We start from the raw sequence: 24,281 nt of genomic DNA, 5'->3' as shown, positions 1-24,281 counted from the left end.
AAGGAGATTGCATTCGCCTCCGGTAATGGCGTCGACGTCCGGATCATTGCCGGAGAGTGTATGGGCATCAAGTCTCCGGTGTACACCCAGACTCCGACCATGTACTTGGACTTCACTCTCCGGCCTTCAGCCCATTTAAGCCAACCGATCCCACCCACATGGAACTCCTTCGTTTACATTCTTGAAGGGGAAGGAGTTTTCGGGTCCGAAAAGTCTGGCCCAATAAGCCCACACTACCTTCTACTTTTGGGCCACGGAGATGGGCTTAATGTGTGGAATAGGGCTTCAAAGCCCCTTCGGTTTCTGCTCGTTGGTGGTGAGCCTTTGGGCGAGCCCGTTGCACAATTGGGCCCATTTGTTATGAATACAGAAGAAGAGATTGATCAGACAATTGATGATTTTCAGTATTTTATTAATGGATTTGAGAAGGCCAAGCATTGGAGGTCAGAGTCAATTGTGGACCTTCAAGTTTAGATCGTAGAAGTCCTTTCTCTTCATGCAATAGTTTTTTCTATTTATTCTTTCTTTCTTTCTTTTTTCTTTTGAATTTATGAGTTGTTGTCGTTATCATGGTTTTTAATGGTTCCAAAATTAAATGCTATGATTTTAACATTTGTTAGATACAAGCTTTGCATACTCACAGGCCTCATTATTAAGAATATATCTTGTTTTCTTTAATTTATTGATGGCAAAAGCCGGAGAGAAGTTGAAGGGCCCAACACCCAATTTAGCATATATTGAAAGAAAAGAAAACTGCAGTAAAACAGAGGAGTTTGACTCTTCTTCATTTTTACCAGTGACGATAGTTGAAAGCCTACTAAATTATCAACAATTAGGAATAAAGACGCAATTTCTCCTGTATTGAGAAGGATATAAATCACAAACAAAGAGAGGATCCTTTCATTTAAGTTTACAGTAACACGTGGACAGATACTAAGACATGTAACATTAAACAAAAGGCCTAATGGCACTTAAATACCCAATTGTTTCGCCACCTTTACAATTAAATTATGAAAATCAGCACTTTAATACCCAAAATTTTTATAAAAAAACACTTTAATACCCCAAGTTTCATTTATGTTGCCGGTGCAATTCATCAAACCTGGGCTGCTAATGCAAGGGAGCTCAGGACATGTATAGGTTCCTTGACTCCCGCTTGGACCTTTGCAGCAGAAGTACACGTATCTTTTAAAGCTAAACCAACACATGAGCAACAAACAACTAAGCAAATGACTCGATTCATACTGGCCTTAGCTCCTAACTACTAAATCTAAACACAAGCAAACAATTTCGATCGCAATGTAAATGCCCTGATTTGAACTAGACTGGTTTTGGGTTAGTTTGGGTTGCACTGGCAAGAGCCAACATCAGCTTTCATCACAACTTAATGTAACAAGGAAAAAGGTAGTGTTGCATCACGACTTAATGCAACAAGGAAAAGGAAATGTTGCCATGGTAAATTCTATTGCCTCGTTCATGATCAGATCTCCATTTAAGCCCCAGTGATCGTATCAACACCATAAAAAATTTATGATTCAAATCAAATAAACTTCAGATTCAATCATCGCAAAAATATTAAAGGCTTAACCAAGCATGGGTGAGAACGTACTACTTTAAACCAAACTGAACCCTATCAAGTCTAAAGCCGGGTTAATAAATATATATTTACACAACTTACCTCAAGTGTTAGATAATGTTACAGCACATTTTCACATCAAGGAGACCACATTTACATCGTCACATCAAGCAGACCAAATTTATATATATTTTTTCCATGTTAGATTGACCTTGTTTCTTTCCTCCTCCATTTCTGTTTTTCAACAAAGTCAATTGTTTAATGAACACGTACCTTGGTTATTCCGTGGGGATCCTCTAAACCCCATTTGCTCCTCCTCCGTGTTTGTGCGAAAACCACATTCATCAGCATGTGGATGCAAAACACAGCAGCAGCAGTGATGACAATCCACTGGAATCATTCAAAGATTCCCCAAAGGAGAATGATATCGACTTGCACCAGTTCTCTAGGGCAGTGACACTAGGCGTAATCCACTCAGCAGCTATTGGCAGGATGACCGCGCTTACTGGTACTGGTGCTAACCCCATATTGTGAGGGATGTGCGGTTGTTCTTTCCCAGCAGAGATAATTTTAGTACTCGGTTCTTCTTCGGGTTTCCTCTGGCTTCTCCATGGGGTGTGCTATGCCTTTTTCATATCCCAAAGGGTTCTCAGAATCTGCTTTCTGCTTATTTGGATAAAGGGAGCTTGAAGAGAGAACTTTCAGTTATTAGGTAAGGATGGCATTGGTTTGAACTATCACCACCCCCCCCCCCCCCCCCCCCACCCCCGCGTCCCTCTCCCCCACTCCCCACCGCCACGTCCACCCCATAGCCCCCCTCCTGACCCATCACCCCGTCGTCCCCCGCCCCTCCCCACACCCCCCACCGCCCCCCTCCCCCCCACCCCCCCACCCCGACCCCCCCCCCCGCCCCCCCCCCCCCTGCTGTGCAAAACCACCTAATTTCGCATGAACGACTATTAGACTGTATGTCACATACATTAAAATACAGACAGGATCGTACAGAATTATACTATTTCAACAGGTTCACAGTAAAATGAATTTTTAAAACAACGGTATAGAGATCAATTCTAATGTCATTAGTAAGTTAAGGAAAACAATTTCTTGAAGATTATACTATCAATATCCAGTCTACAGTGTATAAGGCTAGCGGTCAAGTTCGTTTCAAATGGAAACGGTCCCACCTTTTAAATAATTATTATTTAATTAAAGAATTATGTATTATAATCTATGATAATGTTAAGTTAACGTTAATAATTAAGCCTATAATATAGCCGTTCAGTACGTGTATATAATATCTAAAATTATCATAATTGTAAATAATTCGTGTTAAGTTTATTGAGATACGTATTGGGTTGTATACTATATATTAAGAGTATCCAATTAGAAAATAAGAAATACTGACTTCAAAGACTGTAAATATGGGTGCAAGGAACAATGTATGAGAATGAGTTTAGAATAGATAGTAATGGGTAATGATAACGATATATATAAGTATTAGATGGGTGTTGAGAAAAGAAAAGAAGACTTCTTTCTGGGATGTCATGTAGAAAAGAGCTCGAGAAAGAGGTGATGATACAATTGATCTAGCGTGCTGATTTTAATTTTCTGCGATAAGAAAAAGATATAAGTGAAGCATCAATAATGTATGTGACTTTGCTGTGCTTAGTGTTTAGGTAGCGGACGGTCGATTTACTTGAGTGGTAATAAGTGTGGTCTATTAATTACGAAGTTAATTTTATTATAGAGTATTCTACGTATATTTTTGAGTTACGTAAATATATTATCAATAAATTATACCTATATACTTATATATATAATAATATACATGATATACTTTATGATTTAACAATTTTTAGTTATGATGTTACTTATTGCCGCATATACTTTATCTAATTGATATATTATTATATAAGATAAGACGAGAGGAACGATTGACGAGAATGAGAGAAGAGATTTAATGCATTATATATTAAGTATATAGTATATTATGATATAGTATTAGTATAATATGTTATATTACTATATGTGTTTGTGTGTGTGTGTGTGTGTGCGGCGCGCGCCGCGCGACGATATGATAGTGTGTGTGAAAAATGGGTATGTTGTACCAAGCTAAAAAGTGTGAGTGATAGTAGATACATTTAAATCTCCTTCACCATCAAATGTATGTATCATCATCTCATCACTCATCAACCCATGGTGAATGTGGATCCCCATTTGAGATGAGTGGAAGGATCGGTGGCCCACCTCCACTACCAGCATTATTTATTATATATATGACTATGTATTATATATTATATAGTATATTTATATATTAGTATTTATATAACAGTATATAGAGAGAGAAGACGATAGAGAGAGAAGAAACTTATTCAACTTAATGAAACCAAGTCTTTGTCCACCAAATTCATCCACTATCTATTATAAAAAAGTCCATTCATATCATGCAAGGATCTCTAGCAAATGACTGTGGGATTGAAATCTTTGATGACAGGCCACTAAGTGACATAAAGTTTCTCCTTTTCATACTATAGATATATAGGTAATATAATTTATTAGTTTATATAGGATATGTTATTATCCAGATATGTATATAATTATATATATGAAGAAAAATAGTATGCTTATATTAAACACACAGTTTTTGTGTTGGTAGTGAGGTGACAATAATTCCCTCTGACTCATTAAAATCGGGAACTCCACATTTACACTGATGTGGAGTAGGTGGGACATTGACAGATATGGTGGATAGGAAATAGGACACCTCACTGCCAAGACAAAATGTTATTTTGGTACTAAACTATACCTTTATTATGTATATATATATATATATATATATGTGTGTGTGTGTGTGTGTGTGTGTGTGTGTGTGCGCGCGCGCGCGCGCGCAAGATTATCTTATGAATAAGCTTAACAATTATATATATCAATAAATGTGCACAAGATTATCTTATAAATAAGCTTAAGAATTAATATAAATATTTATGGATAAATGTGCACAAGATTATCTTATGGATAAGCGAAAGAATTAAATATATCCATGGATAAGTGTGTAAAAGCTTATCCTATTCGTAAGCATAATATATATCGACAACTACAAATAAGGGCTGAGCCTTCATTTGGAAATTGTATTCGAAGTTCGAAAATTTTAGAGTGCCTTAAAGAGAGGTCTCGCCAAGGTGAGATTAATGCATAAGTTATTTTCACATATTACCACGTTTCAATATCGCTTTATACATCGAATTTTACGTTTTACAATGTTTTAGTTGAAAAACTGGGAGAAAAACAGAAAGTTGATTCTTTTCTATATATTGCCGCAGTTTATGAGTTACAAAGCTGCTACTTAAATAGGAAAAAATACATAAGGCTAAAAAAGAAAATTACAACTGTACACTAACAATAATCCTAATTTTCCTGATTCTCTCTCATCCCTAAATATCTAGTTGGTTAAAACCGAATATCTTCTATTCAAAATATAAATCTTTCCTAGAGATATATACGAAAATCTCCTAGTGAATATTCCTCCTATTCAATACTCCCCCTCAAGCTGGCTTGTAGATGTCTTCTATAGCTAGCTTGCATCTTAAGTCTTCGAACATTATTCTGTGTAATCCTTTAGTAAGGATATCTACAGTTTGATATAAGGGATTCAAATCATACCACAGTCAAGCTTTTCCTTGATGAGATGCTTGTCAACTTCTATATGTTCGACTCTATCATGAAGAAGTGGATTATGAGCAATTGAAATGGCTGTCTTGTTATCACAGTAGACTCTCATAGGACAAGAGATAGTGACCTTCAAATCTTCCAGTAGTCTCTTTATCCATAAAGCTTCACATATTCCATGCGCAAGTGCTCTAAACTCGGCTTCCGCACTACTCCTTGCTACCACTCTTTGTTTTTTGCTTCGCCAAGTGACTAAGTTTCCACCAACAAATGTAAAATATCCTGAGGTTGATCGCCTATCAATGGTGCATCCAGCCCAATCCACATCAGTGTATACCTCCACCTGTAGATGGTCTCGTTTTTTGAAGACGAGTCGTCTACCTAGTGAGCCTTTTAGGTATCTTAGCATCATGTAAACTGCATCATAATGTTCATGTCCAGGAGAGTGCATAAATTGACTCACCTTGATGATTGCAAAAGCTATATCCGGGCATGTGATAAGTAGATTAGTCTTCCTACTAACCTTTGATATTGTTCTCGGTCAACTACATTCTCGGGTTTGGTAACTTCTAACTTCAGGTTTACTTCAACAGGAGTGTCTGCGGCTTTAGCCCCTAGCTATCATGTCTCCTTAAGTAAATCAAGCACATACTTTCGTTGATTCACGAAGATCCCTTCTTTTGACCTAGCAAATTCCATTCCGAGGAAGTATTTCAGCGCTCCTAAGTCTTTAACTTCAAAGTCTTCAACAAGTTTCTTATTTAATCTTGTCAGCTCCTCAATGTCATTACCAGTCAAAATTATATCATCCACATATACAATTAAAATAGCAATTTTCCCTTTCTCACCGTATTTATAGAACATGGTGTGATCAACTTGACTTTGGTGATATCCATGACTCTTTATAGCATTTCCAAAGCGTTCAAACCACGCTCTTGGGGACTGTTTCAAGCCATATAGGGATTTGTTTAGTTTGCAAACTTTATTTTGGCCGTGCTTCTCTTCGAACCCTGGTGGTAGGCTCATAAATACTTCTTCCAAGTCTCCATTCAAAAAAACATTTTTTATGTCTAACTGTTGTAATGCCCAGTTGAAGTTGACGGCTAATGACAGTAAGACTCGGATAGAATTGATCTTTGCTACAGGAGCGAATATCTCTTGATAATCAATGCCATAGGTTTGTGTAAAACCTTTTGCCACAAGTCTTGCTTTGTACCTTTCCACACTTCCATCAGCTTTACTCTTGATGGTAAACACACATTTGCACCCAACAATCTTCTTTCCTCTAGGCAAGTCAACTACCTCCCACGTTTTGCTGCCTTTTAGTGCATTCATCTCTTCTAACACTGATGAATTCCACTTCGGATCATCTAGTGCTTCCTGAATATTTCCTGGAACAAAAGTGAGACATATTTGAAGTGAAGGCTTTATGTTTATGGGACAGTTTTTCATAAGAAAATAATTTTGCAATGGGATGATGGGTACAGGTTCGGGTTTCTTTTGTAAGGGCTATAGGCAGATTAGAATTGTCAGGAACTTGACTAGACAATTCTATATTATTAGAGACAATTGCAGACAAGTTAGAATTTTGAGTATCTTGAGTAATCAGTGAGTCATCACTCGGGACTTCTGATTGGCCTTGCTTTGATACAATAGTAGGCTCTCTACTCTTTTGAAGAGTCATTCTCCTGCTATAAACCAGAAGCTCAGGATTTGAAGTTGTCCGAACAGGTAGTATTTCTTCCCCTGTTGAAGATGTAATTATGTTTGGCAAATTAATATCAAGGTTATCTAATTCTTTGTCTTGTTTAAAAATATCCGTGTCCAAGGTACTAGGATGTGAGACAATGGTTTTAGGTAAGGGAATATCAGAAATCTCCCAAAAGTTTCTTCACTCTTATTCTCCCTTTGAAACAAATTTTTCTGAAAATATGGTTGGTTTTCAATGAAAGAGACATCCATACTGATAAAAAGTTTTTTTGTTTTAGGATTTAAACATTTGTATCCTTTTTTACTTGGAGCATATCCAACAAAAATACATTTTTTAGCTTGAGGATCCAACTTGACCGAAGTTTGCTAGGTAAATGGACAAACACAGTACATCCGAAAACTTTTAAATGTAGATTAGAGTAAATCTGAGTTTCAGAAAAAACCTTTGAGACATTCAAGGGGTGTAGCAAAATTAAGAACAAGGGTAGACATCCTATTAGTTAGATATGATGCTGTTAGGATGGCATCACCCCATAAGTATTTAGGAACATTCGTAGAAAACATGATGGCACGAGAAACTTCAAGTAAATGCTTATTTTTTGTTTCAGCTATTCCGTTTTGTTGAGGTGTGTTAACACATGTAGACTGATGAAAAATTTATTTTTCTGTCAAAAAACTTCCTAAGAATTCTTTAAAATATCCGGTTCCATTATCTATATGAAGGATGCCAATTTATGTTTGAAACTGATTTTAAATTAACATGTAAAAGTCCTTAAATAATTTTTCTACCTCAGATTGTTCTATGCATTAAGTAGACCCAACACAAACGAGTGTGATCATCAATAAAGGTCACAAATCATTGTTTTCCAGAAAGAGTTGTAACCCTAGAAGGGCCCCAAACATCACTATGTATTAGATAAAACGGTTTTGAAGCTTGATAAGGTCGGGGTGAATAACTAGCACGATAACTTTTTGATAAAAAACAGTTCTCACAATACAAAGATGAACAATCCAATCCTTTAAACAGTAGCACGATAACTTTTTGATAAAAAACAGTTCTCACAATACAAAGATGAACAATCCAATCCTTTAAACAAAGTAGGAAATAATTTTCTTAGATAGGCAGTTCTCACAATACAAAGATGAACAATCCAATCCTTTAAACAAAGTAGGAAATAATTTTCTTAGATAGGGAAAACTAGGATGCCCTAGTCTAAAATGTCATAACATAATTCTCTAATCGAAATAGAACTGATACTACTTAGTCCTTGAGCCTTTTTATTTTCAGAAATATCATCTTCAAAATAGTAGAGACCATCTATCATCTTAGCATTGTCAATCATCCTTCCCGAGTTTGGATCCTAAAATTCACAGTGGGATTCAAAGAAAATAACACGACAATTAGAGTCTTTGGATAATTTACTAACTAACAGGTTACAAGCAAGTTTTGGAACATGTATGACAAAGTTTAGATTAATGGAGGAAGAGAGTTTGACCAAATATTTGCCTGCAATAGGAGAAAAAGAACCATCGGCTATTCTGATATTGGCTTCGAATGTCATTAAGACAGAGGTTTCAACAGTGCCAATGGACTCCTTTCTTCCAAGCATAACCAGCCTTCGACTCTCTTCCCTTCGAACCTTAGAAAAATTCTCACCAATCGAGGGCAATGGTTGTCTCCCAATAATCCTAGCTCTCACTTCATCAAACTCGACATTGAGTCCAATAAGGAATTTTGAAGATGTGATTGTCTTCCACGATTTTTATGTACTAATTGCAATCCTCAGGCGATTTCCACTCATAATTATTGAACAAATCAAGGTTCTGCCATAGCCGCTTCAATGAGTTGAAGTATTTTGTAACGATTTCTTTCCCCTGGCGAATCTCTCCAAGTTTCAGCGTCAATTTATAGACTTGGGATTGATTTCCCAGGTCTGAATACATATGGTTGACATTCTCCCATAGTTCTTTTGCTGTGTGATAACACATGTAATTAGAACTAATGTCCTACCATAGAATTAACCAGCCAAGTCATCACCATTGAGTTCTCTGCATCACAGGTTGAATACGACAGATCCTCTTGTTGTGGTTCCTTCTTTTCTCCTATAAGTAGTAGATCTTGCCCTTGCCTCGAATGTACATCCTCACGTATTGGGACCAGCGAAGAAAATTCTCTCCATTCAATCGGATTATGGTAATCTGAACAGAGTGTGATTCAGAGTTTGAAGTCCGAGGATCATGGGGTTTTATTTGGCTAGTGGAGGAGGTGGTGGATTCAGAAGTTTTGTTAGACATGGTGAAAGGCTGATTAGAAAAATTCGGCTAAGGTTTTTTCTGTTAGCTCTGATACATGGTTGAAAAACTAGGAGAAAAATAAAAAGTTGATTATTTTCTATATATTGCCGCAATTTATGAGTTACAAAGCTGCTACTTAAATAGGAAAAAATACATAAGGCTAAAAAAGGAAATTACAACTGTACACTAATAATAATCCTGATTTTCCTGATTCTCACTCATCCCTAAATATCTGGTTGGTTAAAACCGAATATCTTCTATTCAAAATATAAATCTTTCCTAGAGATATATACGGAAATCTCCTAGGAAATATTCCTCCTATTCAACAGTTTTCTTTCTCATATGCAAAGTACTTATTGATTGTTCATTGTTTAATTTTGTTATACTCACAATTGGCATATTCATGCATGTTGTATACACTTCAGTGTTGCACATATTGATTGGTAACATTGAAAAAAACCATCAGTGTTAACTGACATTGATTGATCGACTTGGAAATGATGCTTACAATCCATGAAATGCAAAACACTTCACCACTTTACTTGTCGATTCCACGAACAAACGATCACGATAATGATTTGAGGCTCAAGCAATCCATGAAATGCAAAACACTTCACTGACCACTTTACCCGTCGATTCCACGATAAAACAATAACGATAATGATTTGAAGCTCAAGGCCTTGCATATTTAGGATATATGCCGATCAATCAATGTCAGTTAACACTGATGGTTCGTTTTCAGTGTTACTAATCAATATGTGCAGCACTAAAGTGTATGTAGCATGCGTGAATATGCCAATTGTAAATATAACAAAATTAAACAATGAACGATCAATAAGTACTTTGCATATGATGAAAGAAAACATTGTAAAACGTAAAATTCAATGTGTAAAGCGATATTGAAACGTGGTAATATGTGAAAATAACTTATGCAATAATCTCACCATGGCGAGACTTGTTTTTAAGGCACTCTAAAATTTTCGAACTCCGAATACAATTTCCAAATGAAGGCTCAGCCCCTATTTGTTGGTATCAATATATATTATGCTTACACATAGGATGAGCTTTTACACACTTATCCATGGATATATATTTAATTCTTAGGCTTATTCATAAAATAATCTTGTACACATTTATCCATAAATATATATACTTGATTCTTAAGCCTATCCATAAGATAAGCTTGTACACATTTATCCATAGATAAATAAATATATATTTATTTCTTAATGTATACTCATTAATAATTACATATATTAATCCATAATTCTTTAAAATAAAATAACAATAATATTAAGGTGGGGTGTTACAAATTGTTTATGTTCAAGTGTGTGCATGTGCACATGTGTGCCAATAAAGATCTGTCAGCATGCATGTGAATGCGTTTCTACATGTAGGTAGGAATTGCCTCTACTGTTCCTCATGAACACAATAGATGACACGCATATGATCCATAACGTTGCCAAAATATTAAATGCACTTCAAACAAATATAATCCATGCAATTCCCAGAACCAGCTATCATAAGTAAACACAAATTATTCACTGGAAGACTGAAAGCAACTATTTTCTCATTGGAAAAAATTTATTCATTTGTAAACATGTGGTTTAACATAAGTTAATTTTTTTCTCTTTCCATCTTGAAAGAGGTATGATTATGTATATCATGGTGAATGTTGTTTAACGTCATAATTTACATCTTTCTTAACAGAACAAGACTAAATCCCACATCTCTACATTAAAACACGTTTAGATTTTTTAACTCGCAAGAATTATATATAAAATCTCAGCTGTCTCTCCTAGAGATCATCTGTTTACTGCGTTTCTCCTTTTTACCAAGAGCAGTGGATTTTTCTGAGAAGATGATTCTAACTGTATTTACAGTAAGGCTATCACTAAAACTCTCTAGGCTCTGAAATTGTTTGACTATCAGCAAGTAAGCAGCAGATTTTCACATATCACCTACCTATACTACCCATTTTTGTTTTTTTAATGCATGGTGTTCGTATGCAGTCATTGATAGTTTTATAGATGATAAGAAGCGTAACAGAGGAACTCCCTGGCTAGGGATCTCTATTTCATGGCCTGGTGGATGATGGAGCTGTCAGTGTAAGTATTCTCAGCAGAAAGTGAAAACCTAATAAATAAATTTACACAAGAAAAGAAATATTTTGAACTAACCTTTCTGTGCAGATAATGATGGCAGCTTTGGTGCTCATGATTCCAAACAAGAAGCAAGAAGGAGAAAACTGGAACAAGTGCGAAAAGATCTCATGGGTGTTCTCCTACTGTGTGCTGGTTTTGCCATAGCTGATGGAGTCTGCTCGAGTGTGCAGATGTACACTGCCAATCTGCACTTCCTCTCAGCAGCCCCACCACTCACAGTACCTCCACTTGTCAGCTTTGTAAGCAGCACAATTACTGAGTTCACATCTACTAATGCCACATCTACTCACGTCATCTGCTCCTTGCCCAACTAGCCTAGTCGGCCACTGGGTATATTGACATCAAGGATATGATAAAGGATGGTTTGCTTCTGAAGATTGAAGGGATTGGAGCTCTACACTCCTCATTCCGACATTAGGTAAAACATTTCCATCTTGCGACCAACCACATATGTATGACATTTTTCTGACATAAAATTCTTTTCTCTCTCTCTCCATGTGTGCAGGTGGATTTGTTTTTCAGGATGAAATAAATGTGTAAGGGGCTAATTTTGTGAGTTAATTTGTACAGTACATCGTTTCTGAAGGGAAAATATACGCTAAACTCCTGGTTTGCTTTTCTATTGAGGTGTTTCTACAATGTTCTAAAGATTCAAGATGGGGAATTATCATGATTAATGAATATTTTGAGAAGAGGGTCAGGGATTAATTTAACCATCAAATACACATTAAATATACAACCATAAAGAGGCACACACTGAAACTGCCAAAAATATGACATTTGTGATACATAAATGATGAATGGGATTGCTCATATAAAATTCAATCTGAAAATTAAAAATGGGCTAGCAAGCATTATCAGATGATTAATATTTCTTACAAAAGATTGTTTTATGCTGAGAGAACTGCTAAAGAGGAGCTACTAAATTAAGGCTTGAAAAGAAAACAAACCTCATCCTAGTTCAAGATTTAAGATTTTGATTTAGGCCCATAAGATAGGTTGGCCAGGGTATCTTGGATCTTGAAGTAAACCTTACATAGACCTTAATCATTTGTAGCCTTAGGACACCTAAAACCAATTTAACAACAGTTTTTGTTTTTAACTTACTCTGAACAAATGAATAATTTATCATATACATTCACGTATATCAGCATTATTCTTGAGGAAATGGATGGTTCACATATACATTTTCTCAACAATCCGCAGATACATAATAAATTTATCATACCAAAAAAAATTACACGAAGTAAAGGAAAAGACCTTTTGATAGTTCTAAGTGAGCAAAAGTGTGCTTACTGTGTTTGCAAAACGTATTTCTGAAATTTGGAAATGATTCTCTATAAAGAGGTTCGGTTCTCAATGGAAGACTGGATTTTATCAATAAAATTTTCAACAGTCATGGTCCCAAGCTCACCACCAAACCGAGACCTAATAGTTACTGTATGGGTCTCAACTTCTTTTGGTCCAACAACTGCCATTAGAGGAATTTTCTGTTTTTCTGCGTTTCTTATTAGCTTTGGCAAACGCTCACCATGGCAAAGCTCTGCACGGATGCCACTGGATTTCAGCTTTAATACTACCTCACTGCTGCAATAATTCACCTGAAACATTGATATTATTTGGTTTAGATGCCAACTGAGCTAACATAACACTTAATTGAACAAAAGCTGCTGAAACAAGACGGGATAATATTAATCAAGCCACATTTCTTAGCAAACTAGACCCGTAGAAAGAACGCTTCACAAGACTCAAATCTCAGCTGTTTTAAGTACAATCAATCTATGTTTCTTTGTTAAATCATGTTCCCACACAAAAAGGACCAATAAACAAATCTAAGGTAAAATGGCAAAACCACTAAAACTTTGCTTCTGGATACTCTACTATGAGGAGATTCCTGACAAAAGGTATATATTATAGATGTGCAGGATATAGCACTCAAATATTACCCTTGACCAACATAGTAAAAAGTAGGAGGGATGGGAAACAAACACTTTTAGTAGTTTGATTGAGTTAATTATCATTTGGAAAAAAAAACATGTAACTATGGTTTCCAATATGTGGACAGCACAGCAGTCGAACTCTATGGATTAACAGTTACAATTAGCCCGGCCCGGCTTTGGTTCAGCATCAGCCCAATGAACTTCTGATGAAGCTGACACAATGTATCACATCCCTAAGAACGACTTTCTTTATCCACAGAGGCTTCATTGTTTTCTTAGCATTTGTTGTATAGTCAAAGTAGTACTATTGTGTAAACCAAACCGGAAAAAAAAAAGAAAAAAAAGAGGCTCAACTCACATACCACACCACTTTTCACTACGGTGCATCTATGTAGCAAAGACACAGCAATGCCCAAACCTGTTCCTTGTCAGACGTGTCCAACACAATATGATACTTCTATTTTATGTGTATCTTTTAAAATTTTCAATTTGCTAATTATCTCTTATCTTATCCATATCCATGTGACATGTACATAAAACACAGTTGTTCCACTATATGGCTCCACATGTATGCCTCTCGGCATTTTCAAGGAGACCCACTTCAAGGAATGAGGCGAAGTGCAAGCCTCGGATGAAAATTACTAAATGAATAGGCAAATATTTTAATATCTTGTTCGATGCATAGTCATGTGGACCGAGGTAGGGGCTCCGATCCGAAAGTCGAAGGCTCTCAAATGTTTTACCTTCAACGCCAATGTGGATCCAATCAAAAAGTACGAGGTTCTTGATATTGTGAACTTTGGCGGGTACTGATTGGGATCTGAAAGGAGCAGATAGATTTTTAAGTTTTCGATAACTCCCCAGAGCCATGTTTGAATACGGTGAGGAGTTGAACCTTGAACGACATTGTAAGGTCCTAATGGAGCTTCACTGGAGGGAAGGAATGATTGACAACTCGGCGAGGTGATATCGTAACTCAAAGGAGGCCGATCGGAGGAGATCCGACATTGACGATACTCAATATGACCACAATAACTCATCGGAGAAACGACGTTAACGCAAAGAAAGGCTTGTTGATCATAGGCAATCATCAATGAGACGTGTAAGGAATCCAGTCGACTTTGGATCTCGAACAAAGACTTCAACTTTCAGCATTTTGCGAAAAAACTTAACTTATGATGAAATAATCAAAACAAATAAACAACACACCAAACAAGAAGATTTTACGTGGTTCAGCAATGTGCATACATCCATGGGAGAAGACGTTTTATTACTTGAAAAAGAATAATACATAAACACTTCCCTCTCATTATCACCTCACAAGAGTAACCACTCCGGCTTTTTGTATCCTCACAAGGATAGCAACCTTCCACTTGTAAATCCTCACAATAATACTCTCCTTTTTCTTCTTCTTTTTCCTTGTCTTCTTCACCATTTTCTTCTCAATATTACAGTGAACCTTTCAAGGGGTATTTACATATTTCTTTCCTCCTATTTTCAGCTCAAGTAGAATTCCTTCTTTTGACCAATTCTAATCCCTACAGTATTCCGTTCTCAAGACATTTTCTAGAATTGTCCAAATCCTAGTCTTCTTCCAACTAGAATTTAATTCCATTTGTACTTTTCCTTTCGGTCAAAGTCAAACTTTCAATCCTAATCAAATTATGATGTTTCAGTGCAAGTCATATTCAACAATCTCCATCTTGGCTTTTATTGAACCAGCTCGTCGCCTATCTCCACCTTCACAACCTCCACCTTATGTCGCATATTGTCCTCAAAACCATGAGTGCATGAATATCTGTCACAACCTCTATGGAGCCGCATGCCTTCCTCAAATCCATGAGTATCTGAACATCTATCACGGCATCCACCTAAAGCTGAATGCCTTCCTGAAATCCATGAGTACTAAATATATGTCATGACCTCAAACTGAAGCTGAGTACCTTCCTCAAATCCATGGTTTCCTTTACTGCCTTCCTCAAATCCACGAGTACTAAATATCTGTCATGACCTCAACCTGAAGCTGAGTACCTTCCTCAAATCCATGGTTTCCTTTACTGCCTCCACCTGAAGTTGCCTACCGTCGCACTCTGCACCCGATACAACATGCCTTTCTCAACTGAGCATTTGAATTTTTTTCTCACGACTTTTGCCTAATGTCATGTATTATTGTAGTTTACACTACATTCTGCACTCATGAATGAATACCTGAATGATCACTTCACGATCTCAGCAAAGTCGTGTCTTGATCTCAATCATATATATCTGCTCTTGCAATGATTGCACACCGCTTATCTGCCATTAGATTAATCATCACCTTCCAAGCACCAAACGAATCTAAAAATCAACTCATCGATCAAAAGAGCTCCATTTCCCATTTCCCGAGTTTGCCGACAATCCCTAGACTGTCTGATTTGAGATTTAAGATATTGATAAATCTCACATCACTTTCACGTAAGCCAAACGCTACAAAAAACTCGTGTCCCCCCCTCATATGACTTCCTTCAGCACTTCACTATGTCGTCTACCGCCAGTTTGGTGCCTCAACCGTTCCGCCATTCTTTTTGGCCTTGAGCTGCCAAATTGCCCGACTTCTGGCATCTATCGTGCCTACTGATGTTCTGATCATCGCTGATTGTGACTTGCTGAACACCGTCTTCACCATCTCCAGCGATGCTTCTCCACAGCCGAATATACCTTACGCACCTCCCATGCACTGTTCTACATTTTTGCTTGCGACCTCTGTTAACGACCAACTCATCATTGTATCCTTGCGCTAGACGCGGAAACAAATCCATCGCTATTGGCCGCCTACACGAATCGTATGCATCTGTGCCTCCGCTCATCAGCTAGTCCTTCGCCGAATCCACCGTCGTTTTGTGCTTCCCCGCACGCTTCAACACTTTTTTCTGTGAGCCCCTTTGCAAATCTTCGCTACACCATTCACTGTATGTCACTGGCATCATTCATTGTTTCTGTCGGATCTTTGTATGATCACCTATGCAATACTGATAACCTCACAAATCTTGAACCTTGTTGCCATTGTCTCCTTCGCTATTGCTTGAAACCCTAATTTTCCCTCGAACAAACATGGCGATTATTTGCCCAAGAGTCAAGAGAATCTCGGAACTAACATCCATCAGCTCTGATACCACTTGTAAGGAATCCAGTCGACTTTAGATCTCAAAAAAGACTTTAACTTTTACGATATTGCGAAAAACCTTAACTTTATGGCAACATAATCGAAATAGACAAACAACACACCAAACACAAAAGATTTTACGTGATTCGGCAATGTGCATACTTGAAACAAACAAACAATGCACAAAACAAGAAGATTTTACGTGGTTCGGCAATATGCGTACATCCACGGGAGAAGAGGGAGTTTTCTTTATTACTTGAAAAAGAATAATACATAAACACTTTCATCTCGCTATCACCTCACAAGAGTAATCACTCAAGCTTCTTGTAAATCCTTACAAGAATAATAACCTTCCCCTTGCAAATCCTCACAAGAGCACTCTCTCCTTTTTCTTCTTTTTCCTCATCTTCTTCACCATTTTCTTCTCAATATTACAATGAACCTTTCAAGGGGTATTTACTGATTTCTTTCCTCCTATTTTCAGCTCATATAGAATTCCTTCTTTTGACCAATTCTAATCCGTACAAGATTCCTTTCTCAAGATTTTCTAAAATTATTAAAATCCTACTCTTCTAATTGGAATTTAATTTCATTTGTAATTTTCCTTTCCTGTCAAAGTCAAACTTTTAATCCTAATCAAATTAGGATATTTGAGTCCAAGTCATATTCAACAACATGGACAGTAAGGGTACTGCTCAGGTGATGAAGAGTAGGCGGTTTACTGTTCACCCGTGAACAGTGGTTCACTTCAGGGTTTTACGGCTTCTTTGGGTATTTTGCCTTGAGGTGGACGCTGCAGATTCTTTCGAAGGGATTGATCGAGAAGCATAATTTAAAGGGGAGAGGGTTTTGATACATTACTACACAGTACACACCCAAGGACTTCACACCCCAAAGACACTTCACATTACACCAGAATTTTCCTAACCCAATTTTTTATTAATTATCAATGTCTAATTCCTCATGGAGAATTACGACTTTATTTACAGAGAGACTAAATCTAGAAACTAAAACAAATCATAATTAAATCCTAATAAAAGGAAACAAAATAAAATCCCCAACAAAATAAATTGTCAAAGATACTAAAAGATCCTAAAATCAAATCCTAAGAAAATATTACCTAAAAATAAATATTTACATCAAATAATATTAAAATAAAAAGATTCTAGTAAATCCTAAAAATTTCCTGACAATGGCCAACAATCGTCTTGTATCACATGGGAACATGCAATAGGCCATGGTTTATCGCAAGCAACTAGAATAGATTCAGAGGGGGGGGAAGATTCAGAGAAGCAGAGAACTCCTTTGGAAATCATCAAATTGGATACATTTGACTATTAAAGTAAAAAGTGCACATGACATGATTTATCTTTTTTTAATCATTATATTGTCTCCGAACTGAGTACAACTAGCTCAACTCTGTAAGTAAACGGTTAAGTAAATGAAACATGTCATCCATAAAAGAAAAAAGAAAACAATCCTAACAATATTGAGATGCAAACTATACCACAATGGGATGTATGAACCAGAAAGAAGCTCAGACAAGTATCTCACCAAAGAAATTTGCTTTATAGTTTAAAAAAAAGAATTATCTGCCACCATACAGTGCACACAGATCTGGATGCACATTTTACACAGAATAGACTCTATAAAAACAAACTACCGCGTGTCAAACATCATTGGTAGAAGAATGGAATCAGAAATATGATCATTGACCATAGAAATATGGAGCGAGCACATCTTAATCAATGTTAAGTGTTATAACTAATATCGACCAATCAGCAGAAGCTCTTAAAGGTATGGCAAAAAATTCGTATACTAAACATCCAAGTGAAGCAACATAACGAGGCCAAATATGTTCACCCTTAATCTTTGTAAAATTCTGAACATTATCACGAAGGCGTACCTCACTGTCAGTAACAGGTAAAACACGAGTTTGAATAGGGGACAACCACAGAGGAAAGTCACCCGCATAGTGCTCTATCAGAACACCAAAAAACCTCTCCAGAGACCCAAGAACAGCTCTGTGAATCATGATAGGTCGTCTTCTCTCAGAGTTTGAATCGACATAAGTTATGTCAAACCTCTGAGGCAAATTAAAATCAACCTGTAACATGACATAAATGGTTTTCTGTGAGAAACTCATGAGATTTGTGGATGAATAAAACCTGAAACTGCCAACTAAAAGAACAGGATAAAATCATATAAAAAGATGGATAGCTTGCCTGAACAGTCGAGCATTGCCACTTTCTTCCCAGAGCATCTTCAATTTTGAGATCAATCTTTGGACCATAGAAAGCACCACCGCCTTCATCGATCTGGTAGTCCCACCCCTTATCTTCTAAAGCCTGTCTCAGGGCTATGGTTGCTTTCTCCCATATATCATCGGTCCCAACTGATTTCTCAGGCCTGGTGGAAAGATTTACTTCATATTTTCTGAAACCGAATTGCAGCAATATCTCTTCAGTTAAATCAAGTACACCCCTTATTTCATCCTTTATTTGATCATCTAAACAGAATATATGTGCATCATCCTGCATATAACTCAAAAATCATGACTGATATGACGAGTTAACATTTAATATATATCAGATGCACATGAAAAAAATCAGCACCATTTGAGATAGAGTATCTTAAATTATGCATATCAAATGATTCACAACATATTGCAAAAATCAATTCATAATTCAGGGCTGATATGGAAATTAAGATCCCTTCAACTCTTCAGAAGGTTCCGTATAGAACACCGCTAATGTGCCACAAAATAAATCTTCCAATATCCTGATCTACTGCAGAATGAGAAATTCAAAATAATTTATAACAGAAACAGACATTAGAATCCCTTCAACTCTTCAGCAGGTTCCGTATAGAGCACCACTAGCGTGCCATAAAATAAATCTTCCAATATTCTGGAAATCTGGCTACTGCAGGATGGGAGCTCAAGTACTTTGCAGATCAATGACAAAGAATTAAGAGAGTTTTGAATTTACAATACAAAAAAAGGACATAAGAAGTCCCCTTTGCATGTGTTTGTCGAAGCCCTTTGTATGTATTTCTTCATGAGATTCCCTTCGTTTCTGTCTCCCCCTCTTCCCTTCGGCTTCGAAGTAAAATCCCCAGGCCACCTAAATCAGAGAGTAGAATCTTCTAAATTCCGAATATCTAAATCCACAATGGGACAAGGTAAAAAGGGCGCACATGATGATCTTTTCTATCAGGAATTTGTTGCCATGACAAAAATGGGGAGTAAGGGAGGATATATGTGCAGTTCACCTATTGATTGCCTTCATCTTTCAGTTGGATTTTTGAATGAATACTGGTAAATGAAGATAACTGGACAATAAGAAAGGATGAAGGACTACAACACTGGGTAAAGAAAAACAGATTAGAGTTGAACTTATATAGATGGTGGCTGACAACAGGCATGCAGTTGTAAAGAGCCAAAGGGATAGCAATTCAAACCTTCTCAGATGTTACTCACTAGGGAATTATTACAGAAGTAGCCTGATTTATGACTAATTAAAAATTCTAGGGCATTAATTAACCTAAGAGTTCTGTTGGGGACTTACAACCCAAAAATATTTTTTCCCCCTCATTACCAAAAATGTGAAGTGTAAACATCTCTCAAGTGAAATCAAATATTGTTCTTCCAATGTTCAACAGCCGGAGATGAGGGAATCAGAATACAAGAAAGAAACAGATCCTGTGAAACTAATATAAGTCATAATGCACCTTTTAGCATAGTGAAAAATAATAACTCTTGATGGGAAGGTACCTGGGTGAAACCTCTCACACGAAAAAGCCCATGCAAACTACCAGAAAGTTCATATCTGTATACTGTTCCCAACTCAGCAACTCTAATTGGGAAATCCCTATAAGAGTGTAGCTTCCTTTTGTACACAAGTATGTGGTAAGGACAGTTCATTGGCCGAAGCTGATAGAGTTCATCTTCAATGTTCATTTGGTCGTACATATTTTCTTTATAGAAGTCTGAATGACCACTGATTTTCCAGAGTTCTGCCTTTGCAACATGCGGAGTGTAGAGAAGATCATAACCATGTTGCATATGAAGTTGCTTCCATGAATCTTCAATCAGATGCCGGATAATAGCACCTTTTGGATGCCAGAATACCAGTCCCCCACCTGCATCTTCCTGCAAAATATTTGGATAAGGGTGAGGGACTCAGGATATGAACTTATAGTTTGCGAGGCTAGAAATATGACATGCAAGAGAAGATAATAAAGAGAAGAGAATGATGAAAACGCATAATAACTATTAAGCAAGAAAAAGCATAATAAATATTAAGCAATATGCTCCAACATAAGGCTTTCATTCTCAAAACTATTAAATAGGGCCCTCTGGTTAAGAATAATGCCCCCCAGAGCAGTGGTCAAATCTCAGTTGCCAATTACAAAGCCTACTTCAACTGTAGGTCTATCTAGGTGAATAAAGAACTAGCATAAAAACACATATTGGGTTTCCTAAGAAATTATGAGATCCCACCATTGTAATAACTTACCATGCACAACATGAAAGATTAAGGTGTTTAGCATGGTCCCAAGGAGCCAACGAATGATCCTCGGCAAACCGTAGGATAAGGCTATAAAGAAACAAGACAGCTCAAATTCAGATATTAGGAAACTGGAATGGAGAGAACAGGGAAATTATGAGCGTGTAGCATATTGTGTTGTTAACATAAAACACGCATGTCCCCTTGTGAGTAGCTATGTATTGCGTACAAAAAAAAAATCCTCGAACCAAGTTATAAAAAATGAAATGCGCATTCAAACACACAGACACAATTATCATGTACGCTCACATGTACCCATGCTCATGTGCATGCATGCATATACTTACATACGCGGATGCATATGACATCACATGATACAGATCAATTAGACATGCCTTCCAGATGCCGCAACATATATAGGCATCACCAAATCCCTACCGCAGCATAGTCAAAATTTTAGGTCAAACTTGAGTTTTAAATGATATAGCAGTAAAATGTCAAGCCTAGAAAGCCCAGACAAGCGTTTGCAAGAATGCAATTTTGGTAGCCAGATCATGGACAGCATTAGAATTTCATATAATGAATTTGCTAAGCATGACTACATTGACTATCGTCAAAGGAAAGTCAATGTAGTATACTTCCAGTTGGCATCAGACAAACTATCAGGGTATAAATACAAAAGCATTAAAATTCCCATGGACTATAAATCAGATATTTTTTGAAAAGATTGAAGAGTGACTAAAATGACCTTGCCGTATATGAACTCTTTTTGAGAACTGACTTCAGAATTAATTGCACAAAAGTTGAGGCCGAATCTGAGATTATATTGAGGAGGATTAGTAGTAAGCAGGTAACATGAAGCCAGTAGCAGAACTAGAGGTCCATGATTCGTCCAAATACCTTGTGACACAACTCCCATGCATGTTTATGGTTATTTATCTATGAAACATGACTAACATGAAGGAGATTATTGTGGAACTCCAAATGTATATCCAGCTACATGTCTTTATCAAACAGGCAGGAAAAGATATTGATACATTCCAACTTTTGGATCATGAAAGAAAAGTTAAAAGGTAAATACTCTTTTGCAAGAATAGGGCTACCTACAGCCAAGCAAGGTTGTGTAATGCAACCATTTACTATATATTAGAAAGTTTACCGACTTTTACTCTTATCAAAGTGGAAAATGCAACTACCAATAATAGTTATCATATCTTATAAAGTAAAGAACCCATCTGAAAGTAAGATTAATAAACCTGTATTGAAAATAAATCAAGATCCTGGCCCAGACGTCTATGGTCACGGCGCTTTGCCTCCTCTTTGAAGTGAAGGTAAGCTTTTAGCTGTTCTTCAGTCTCCCATGCTGTACCATATATCCTCTGCAGCATTGGCTTGCTTTCATCACCCCTCCAGTAGGCCCCAGCAACAGATTCAAGTTCAACAGCCTTTCTATCTATGTTTCCAGTGGAGTTAACATGAGGACCCGCACAGAGATCCCACCACTCATTCCCTGTTTCAAAAGGTAGAATTGTGACAGAATTTTAGTCAGATATGCATAAATTTTAGGGTTACCACATGAACAAAAGGAGTGGTCAATAAAACTAGTAAATTCAACCTATATGATAAATTGTGATCGAATCTTCCTTGATATTATCCAAAATCTCCAATTTGTAAGGCTCATTGATGGCCAAAATTCTTTTCTGCGCCTCTTCTCTGGAAACTTCTTCTCTGACTAACGGTAGATTTCGTCTAATGATACGATCCTACAAAGAATTAAGAAATGAATTCTGTACCCTGAAACAATTAAGTAATGAATATACTCACAGCAAAAAAAAATGCATCATCTTACTTCAATTATAACTTCTTGATATTCTCACCATTTCTTTCTTTATTTTCTTCAAATCTTTATCCGTTAAGGGGTCCATGTCAAAATCATAATAAAAACCATTGTCTATCCATGGACCTATTGTCACTTTAGCATTTGGAAAGACTTTCTGAACAGCCATGGCCATCACATGTGCGCACTGCAGAAAAATGGTAAATAAATCATTTCAGATTAATTAAAATAAGACCGATACAAGACATGCAAGATGCATATTTAAGCAGGGAGAGAATGGAAAATAGATTACTTCAAGGAAACTCAGATTAAGCTTGTAAGATTAACAAAATGAGAAAGTATAAAACAATTTTAGAAGGAGATCGCAACCAACTTGAACATTGTTATGAGAGTTGGCATATAAATTTAGATCCACAGGAAATAAAGGGAACCCGTGAAAGATTATTATGATTGCATGAATTGGGATCAAGATCATATAGCTTAACATTTCAGCTCAAATTTAGTTGGCAGCCCATAATCAAGAGTTTATTTTACAACTTCTGATTTGTCTGTTGTGACTTAACAATTTGGCTCAGATCAGTCTAAGATTTCGGGCTTCAAAGAAAGTATTAGGGAGGCTCTAGTTTGCTTCACATGTTATGCATTTGGTCAGCCATCCACAACGCAAAAGGGACCGTTGCTGTTGCAATCTACCAAAGGCACAGTGATAGATTGTATTGGGTACCTTGTTCTTAGTTAGGATAGGAGCAAGAACAAAAATACAGTTGTACTCTCCTGTATCCAACAACTCTACATACTTACGTGCAAAAGGTGTATGTGAAAACATGTAAACTTGAAAAACTGTTTGAGTTAGTACACCATGTGGGGAAAAAGGTCACTCAGGCTCACTCAAGTTTCTGATAACCCTACTTCAAATTGGGATTGGTTGGGGAAGTTGATTCAGAAAATACTACAACATCAAAGAGATGGTCAAATTGTTTAAATGCTGGTTTATGAATTGAGTTTAAGACCTCGAAGGTAAACATTAGTTCCCAAACCATTATCATAAACTAGCATTAAACCTATTTTGCATTGCAAGTAATGTCATTATCATTGAGCACCAGACATTTGTTAGTTTTCTAGATATGGAGGATTGAAGAAGATAATGATTGTAGTCTAACTCTATGATTGTTAACACAACACATTTCACCACCAAACAATGAAGAAATCTCCTAACCCGCAGGAAACAATTAGCATAGAGCTCTGAATAACCAACTACATCTCTCAATTCTCACTCACTTGGAGGGAAATGAAGCCCCATCCTACCTTCTTGAGCACTTCTTTGTAAGGAGTATATGTTTCATTTATTTTGATCGTACAGGATTTGTCGAAGGGCAAAAATATTACATTGGGAGGCGATAACAACATGAAGGACTTTGGGGGTAACATCCATTACCCTC

General features: G+C 36.8%; 1 protein-coding gene and 1 pseudogene across 1 annotated transcript in view; one reads left to right on the top strand and one right to left on the bottom strand.

Moving 5' to 3' along the window:
* The window catches only part of LOC109843972, a 2,806-nt pseudogene extending 2,180 nt beyond the window's left edge, over positions 1-626 (top strand).
* LOC109843215 (threonine--tRNA ligase, chloroplastic/mitochondrial 2) overlaps positions 12,530-24,281 on the bottom strand; it is a 17,582-nt gene continuing 5,830 nt past the window's right edge. Inside the window, exons 2-8 of the mRNA XM_020412153.1 lie at positions 22,883-23,029; positions 22,621-22,768; positions 22,262-22,515; positions 20,270-20,647; positions 18,720-19,028; positions 18,401-18,601; positions 12,530-13,013 (exon numbers count right to left, since the gene is read on the bottom strand). Coding sequence (XP_020267742.1) covers positions 12,750-13,013; positions 18,401-18,601; positions 18,720-19,028; positions 20,270-20,647; positions 22,262-22,515; positions 22,621-22,768; positions 22,883-23,029 — 1,701 coding nt within the window. The 3' untranslated portion in view covers positions 12,530-12,749. The remainder of the gene's footprint in view (positions 13,014-18,400; positions 18,602-18,719; positions 19,029-20,269; positions 20,648-22,261; positions 22,516-22,620; positions 22,769-22,882; positions 23,030-24,281) is intronic.

This window comes from Asparagus officinalis, chromosome 5, assembly GCF_001876935.1.
Source record: "Asparagus officinalis chromosome 5, Aspof.V1, whole genome shotgun sequence".
NCBI lineage: Eukaryota > Viridiplantae > Streptophyta > Magnoliopsida > Asparagales > Asparagaceae > Asparagus > Asparagus officinalis.
Note: the sequence above shows the minus strand (reverse complement) of the source record. Positions and strands in the feature narration are given on the sequence as shown.